Genomic DNA, 6,893 nt, shown 5'->3' with positions numbered 1-6,893 from the left:
CTCGGGCACGCCGGGCCAGGGCCGCAGGGTGGGGCGCCTGGTGTGGCGAACGCAGACAATACGCGCGCAGACGGCGCGCCCCGGGGCGCCCCGCGCGTGCTGACGGTCACACCGCCGCCTGCCCCGCCGCGGCGGCAGCAGCGGGGCGCGGCGCGGGGCGGGCGGCAGCCCAAGCGCCCAAGTCCTGGCGAGCGGGGAGGGACCCAATTGGACGGCGGCGAGTTGCGCGAGGCATCAAGACCCCCCAAGCGGCGCCGGTCTGGCGCTGCTGTTGCCCGCCCTGCCCCGCGCGGCGGCCGGCCGGCGTCGGGGCGGGCGGCGGCGGCGATGGCCGCGGTTCGCATCAGCGGCTGCTACGAGCGGGACGGGTCTGAGACGCTGCGGGTCGTGGACAGCAGCAATGACGTCATCGAGGCGCAGTGGAGGGATGATAGCAGTGTTGAGCGGTCTGCCGAGGAGCAGGAAGAGGAGGAGGAGGAGGAGGACGACGAGGAAAGCCCCGGGCAGCAGGAGCGCCAGCAGCGGAGGCGGGCGCTGCGGAGCCGGCGGGGCGAGCTCGTCGGCTCGGCAGCAGCGGCGGGGCCCGAGGGGGCCGGCGCGCGGGCGAGGGGCGGCGGGCGCTCGGGGGGCGCGAGCGCGGCAGGGAGCAGCACGAGTTGGGGCCAGGCCAACGGGGGCGGCGGCCGCCCATCAGGTCGGGGCCGCAAACGCGACCGAGCTGGCGGCGGCGGCGGCGGCAGCAGCGGCGAGGGCAGCGGCAGCGATTGGAAGGGGAGCGGCGGCAGCAGCGGCAGCGGCGGCGAATCGGCCGCAGATGACGAGGATGGCAGCGATCAAGAATCCTGGGAGCCCGGGAGACGCGGCTGCGGCGGCCGCGGGCAGGCGCGACCGCGTCGCGGCCGCGGCGGGCGCAGGGCTGCGTCGTCCATCCACATGCAGGACGGCCAGGGCCTGGATTCTGCGGTGCAAGCGGGGTCAGATGGCGATTCAGATTCGGAAGTCCAATGGGTGCAGTGCGACAGCTGCCAGAAGTGGCGCCGCCTCGCACCCGGCGCCGCGCCGCCGCCCGCCAGCGCGCCCTGGCACTGCTGGCTCGACCCCCGCCCTGCCGTCGCGGCCGCCGGCTGCGGCGCGCCGCAAGAGGCGGACGACGCCGCGGCGGCGGGCGTCGCTTACCGCTCATGCCCGGGGTTCGTACTGCCTGGAGAAGAGCCCTGTAGCGCCGCCAACGTCGCCCACTTCTCGGCGCTTCTCGCGGCGAGCCCGGCGCTGCGGGACGGGTGGCGGTGCGAGTGGGGTGAGGGGCTGGTGGTGTGGCTGGCGGGGCTCGCGCCGGGGGCGCTGCTGGCGGGGGCGGCCGTGCCGCGGGAGCTGGCAAAGCTGCTGCCCCCAGAGTATGGTGAGCAGAATTCAAGCGTGTACCGCTTGTCGTGTCGTTTTGAGTGCTCGGGCTGGTGCGCTTGGTTGGTGCCCAGGCTCATTGCTAAGAGCACTTTGCCTGACTAGTGACGAGTGGTTGTCGCAATGACAGAAGAGAGCAAAGCGCCGTCCCAGCCAAAAGTGAAACGCCTCGTCGGCGCCCAGGAGCCCCGCCTTTGCAGCATCATCTCACGCGACCCTGTTGTCCCCCGACCCGATACCACTCGTTTTCAGCCGCCGTGCTGACTCAGATGTCTTTGGAGCTGGTCCCGCCCCCCAAGGGCCGCCACGGCCGTCAGCAGCAGCAGCAGCAGCGCCGCGTCGGCGGTGGCGGCGGGGCCGGCGCGGCGGCGGCGCGGCACGCCTGGCGGCAGCCGGCCTACCTGTCGGGTTTGGTGTTTGACGGCGCCGCGCTGGCCGAGGCCGCGCGGAGGGGCGCTGGTGAGGCTGCCGGGCGGCGCAAGCAATCTGGCCCACGGGGAAGGCGCTGCAAATCGGCCGCCCTCCGCAGCCCCCGCCCCGCAGTGCATCAGGCGCCCCACTCCGCCATGCTCTGCTGCGGCTCAACCCATGCATTCTGGCGGCCGCTTGACCCGCCGCCGCTGCAACTGCCCCCTACTTGCCCCCTCCCACCCACCACCTGGAACACTGGGTGAAACCAGAGGCGTCCCGCCGCATGTACCTGTCTGGTGCGACGCTGGTGGTGGTGCCTGGGACCCTGATCCCCCACTGGAGGCAGCAGATACTGCAGCACGTCAAGCAGGTGGGCATGAGTGCGCGTGGTGATATAGAGGGGGTGTGGGGAGGGAGGGTGGAGGGGAGAGTGAATGCGTGTGTGTGCGGGCGGGGCGCTGTGCATGAGAGAGAGCGAGAGAGAGAGAGAGAGAGAGAGAGAGAGAGAGAGAGAGAAAGAGAGAGAGAAAGAAAGAGACAGAGAGAGAGAGTGTGTATATGTGTGTGTGTGTATATGTGTGTGTGTGTGTGTGTGTGTGTGTGCACGCGCGTGCGCATGCACGTGCGCGCAAGACTTGAAGGGCGGTCTGTTTCGGCACATCCAGCAGCACAGTCCTCCGCCACTTTGACTCAAAGCTGAGGCCGCAACGCTAACCCCACGTTGTTGCCAACGCCCGCCCCGCCCTCGCACCCAGGGCTTGTTGAGGGTGGCGATCCTGGACAGCAGCACAGAGGGCGGCGGCACCAGGTGGGCAGTCAAGGGGCCAGATTGCATGCAGCCATGCTCGGGGCATTGCATGGGCACGTGCCAGGCCGCTTGACCGCAATTGGGGGGCTGTGAATTCGCATGCTTTCCCGTTGCATCTTCCCAGCCACCCGCACATTTGCTCCCGTCTGCCATCCATGCCACTGATGTTGGAACCTCTGCTCGGCAGCTACGAGCCATACGAGCTGGCCTGGAACCATGACGGTGCGCGTCTCCTCTGTGTCAGTGTGCGCGGCGCCGTCCAGCTGTGCATTTATGGCATTCAGGAGTGGCAGTTGAGTCGGCCCTGGGTCTGGTTGACCGGTGGTCACATGATTGCAAGACCCGCTGCGCTTCTCGGCCTGGGCTGCCGAGCGGCAGGTCGATCCCTGTATCCGCCGCCCCTTCTGCTCTTGTCGTTGCAGTCGTGATCACCACGTTCACCCGCCTGAGCGCGGAGTGGACGGCGGCGCGCAGCGGCCTGGGGAAGCGCCACCTGCTCCTGCAGGTCTGCTGGGCGGGGGGTGGGGGTGGGTGGCCTGGGGGCTGCAGGGCGCGGGGGTCGAGGGGCACGCTTGGGCAGGTGCTGGTGCCCCCATGTGTTGGGATCCACTCAGTGGCCCCGCCCATCAAAACACTCGAGGCGGGCGATCACCAGGCCTACTCCTCACAAGCGGTTCCAGCTCAGCGCGCTTGCCACGTCAACCCCCCTCCCCCCTCCAATGAAAACCCCTGGACCCTGCAGGTCCACTGGCTGCGCATCATTCTGGACGAGGGCCACACCCTGGGGTCACCCAACATCACCAACAAGCTCTCTATGGCCTGCGAGGTGCGGCCTGGCCGCGCCCTGAATGATCTGGGTAACCTCGGACCGCTTGATGATCTGTCTGGATGCTGGGATATGCCGTGATGCCTTGTGCTGCATGGCCTGCCTGCGACACACAGCGAGTCTGTTGTGCAACGCGAGCGCCTGGAGCTCGCACAGCCTGTGTCTCACACACATACACACACACATACATACACATACACATGCACACGATCTTTTGCTTTCTCATTAAATTATCTCTCGTCACAAATACACACACACACACACACACGCACACACACACACACATCTTTGCACGCAACCGCCCCTGTGTGCGCGCATGCACGACGCTCGCGTGCAGCTGGTGGCGGAGCGGCGCTGGGTGATGACGGGGACGCCCACGCCCGCAACCGCACACGGCAGCGGCGCGGCCCACCTGCAGGTGCGCCTCCCCCCCCCCCCTTCGCAACACCCCCTTTCCTCTCTCCTTGATTGAGCGGGGTTCTTCCCTCTCACGCATCATTTGTCGGCCGTCAGGACGCCTTCTCATCCATGCACACCTGCACCAACCCCTTCCTTCGCCCCTCAAATTGATTGCCCCTGACCCGACGTGGCCCGACGCTGCGTGGCGCCGTGCCCCCGCCGCCCGTGCCCCGCGCAGCCCCTGCTGGCGTTTTTGCGGGAGCGGCCCTACGGCACCAGCCGCGACGCCTGGCTGGCCGGGGTGCAGCGGCCGCTGGAGGCGCGTACCCCCTGGGGGCGGCGGCAGCTGATGGACCTCCTGCGGCGCGTCATGATCAGGCGCGCGGCGCGGTTGCTGACGCGCGACGCGGCTGCCAATCCCAGTTTTCGGCGCAATCAAGTACTTCAAGCGCGTGCCCCTAGGGACATGGTGAAGCTGCGCAAGGAAGCAGCTCGATGTTGGCTTTGCTCGAATTGATTACGGCTGTATACACTGATGAAAACCGGCCCTCGGCCCTCTGCAACCCCTCACGGCCCGCTGCCCCGTCCCTTCCCCTGCCTTTCAGGGCCAGCAAGGCGGATTTGGTGACCCTGCCCCCCTGCCACCGCCAGGTGTGCGCCGCCGCGGCCGAGCCTGCGCTCGTGCGCCGCTTGAGCCTCCAAACTCACAAACGGCGTGCAACGCAAAGTCTGGGGCCCCTCAGGACGCTTTTTCCTGGGGGCGCTCGCCGCCGCACGTCATTCGTCGACATCGCGCCTGCAATCCCACATCGGCACGCCTCGCAAGACCGCGAAACCCACGCACGAATCGAATCGCCTCACATCCGACTGTTGACAGTCCGTCTGCGCCACGAGCCTCGGCCCCCCACACCGGGGACTATCACCACCACCTCGGCCTCCACCGCAGGTCGTGCTGCTGCACTTTGGCCCCGAGCACGCTGCCAGCTACAACGAGCTGGTGGAGGTCATACGCCGCAACCTGCTGCTTGCAGACTGGTGCGACGACGAACACAGGGAGGTGAGACCAAAACAGCGCTGCGCCCTTGTTCTACGGTTGTTGCAGCAGGCCGGTGTGACGACAAGCAGGGGGAGGGGAGGTGCAACTCGTCGCGCCTATGAGGTGGCACCCCCTTTCGTGGCCGCGCGCGCCGGCGTGTGAAATCAGCAGCGGCCAGACCCAGGGCCGTGCGCACGATGCATGCACCATTCACGTGGGAGTCACGTGTTTTGCAAATATGCAGCCCTTTCGTCCCCTGCTTAGCCAGGACCTTCGGTCGAGAGCAGCACCCGCGCCCCGCTCGCCTGCCGCTGCCAGCCAAGTTGACCTCCGGCCGTCACTAACCCCCCGCCCCCCGCCCTCCCACCCCCAAAGAGCCTCCTGAGCTCCCGCCAGGCCAAGTGGGCCAAGGAGATGCTGCGCAACGTGAGGCTGTCCTGCTGCGTGGCGGGGGCGCTCAACCTGGTCGTCAAGGTGCGGCGCAGCAGCGGGGCAGGTGTCGAGGACCCCCTGCCGCCTAACACCTCTGACCCAGTATGCTGCGGCGTCCCCCATCTCCTTTGCACCTTCCTCCTTTCTGCTGTTTGTTGCTCCATGCCCCCGCCCCCTGCAAGGACCCTATGTCGGCAGCTCTGCGTCCCAGCTCGCTGGTGCTGTGCAGCTGCCCGCTGTCGCCTCTACCAATTGCGCTCCGCCCCCGAGTCTCACCTCACCCAAGGCTTGGCCAGCTCTCCCTGCCTCCTGCGCCTGCAACAGCCGCCGCCCCCCGCCCTCGCGCCCCAACATCGGCTGCCCAACTCATGTGCACCCCTTGCCGCCTGCTCTCCGCGACCCCGCTGCCCCGGTCCTTGTTAACAACCAGCTGTCAATCACTCGGCTTCTCTGAATTTCAAACCTCTCGAAGGACGACGACGTGTTGGAGACCCTGCAGCTCCTGGCCGGCCGCCTGGAGATGCCCCGCCCGCGCGGCACCTTGCCTGGCGGCCTCCCCTGGACTGGGGAGCGGCACCCCCAGAGGGGCGCGGGGCTCCCACAGCCCAGCGGCGGGCGCGAGGGGGACGGGGATGACGAGGGGGACGGCGGCGACGGCGCTGGGGACGGGCGGCGAGGGCGCGACGAGAGGGATGGCACAGTGTCGGGAGATGAGGAGGAGCAGCAGCAGCAGCAGGAGCAGGAGGGACCGCGGGAACGGCAGCAGGAGGGGGCAGAGGCGGCGCCGTGGCTCGCGTCTAATTCCAATTCCCCCGAGACTAAATCCCAGAAGCAATCCGGCGGCGGCGGGGCGCCCGCCGGCGCGCCGTGGGTGGACTGCGAGGTCCGCGGCGGCGAGGTGTTCTATGTGCCGGCCACCCACCCCCTCAGTGGCATCGAGAACGCCCTGCGCTATGGGACCAAGTGAGCCTGTTGGGTTGTGGAGTGTGCTGGTTACTTCTGAGCATGTTCCTTTTGATTCTGCAGCCCGCAGGATGTGTTGGGGATTGCGCTCAGTGCCAAAGTCCATGCCAGCCTAGCAATGAGGCCTGTCCCCGCCCGACGAAACCACGCACGAGTCAATCGGAGCTAGTCACAGACACACTAACATGCCCGCCTCAACGCACGGTGGATCTGCAATCTGCACCATCCCCCGCGCCCGTCCTGCAGCTGCCAAGTCTGCGGCGCCCACACTCGCCAGCCGATGGTCACGCCCTGCGCCCACGTGGCCTGCCTGGACTGCACGGCCACCCACCGGACTGCCTGCCCGCTGCCGGACTGCGGGAAGCCCTATGAGCTGCAGTCCGTGGACGACCCGGCCCGCAGGGCGCACAACCCCAACCCAAAGTGGCCGGTGCGCTTCCGCACGACCCCCCGCCACCTGATGGCGGGGCGTGGGCCGCTTTGTGGCCTCCCAGGAAAATTGAGACCGCTCCCAGGCTGGACGCCTCATCGAACGACCCTCCGCCGCTCGTCCGATCTCAATGGATGGCAACAACGACCGCGTCGCCTGGCACTGACACGCCGGCTGCCCGCCCGAC

At 68.1% G+C, this 6,893-nt stretch overlaps 1 protein-coding gene across 1 annotated transcript; it reads left to right on the top strand.

Moving 5' to 3' along the window:
• Positions 1-327: 327 nt before the first annotated feature.
• MNEG_12420 (F-box protein) lies at positions 328-6,276 on the top strand (the record flags this gene model as incomplete). The annotated part of the gene is made up of 13 exons (XM_014039108.1): positions 328-1,399; positions 1,654-1,860; positions 2,082-2,182; positions 2,568-2,620; positions 2,808-2,842; positions 3,043-3,125; positions 3,363-3,446; positions 3,784-3,864; positions 4,084-4,235; positions 4,451-4,526; positions 4,792-4,902; positions 5,257-5,355; positions 5,786-6,276. Coding segments are annotated over 13 exons (2,645 nt in total), but the record flags the coding sequence as incomplete, so codon positions are not given.
• Between the last annotated feature and the right edge of the window lie 617 nt (positions 6,277-6,893).

Source organism: Monoraphidium neglectum (assembly GCF_000611645.1).
Source record: "Monoraphidium neglectum strain SAG 48.87 unplaced genomic scaffold scaffold03236, whole genome shotgun sequence".
Taxonomy (NCBI): domain Eukaryota; kingdom Viridiplantae; phylum Chlorophyta; class Chlorophyceae; order Sphaeropleales; family Selenastraceae; genus Monoraphidium; species Monoraphidium neglectum.
The sequence above is the reverse complement of the archived record's forward strand: the minus strand, read 5'-3'. Positions and strand labels throughout refer to the sequence as shown.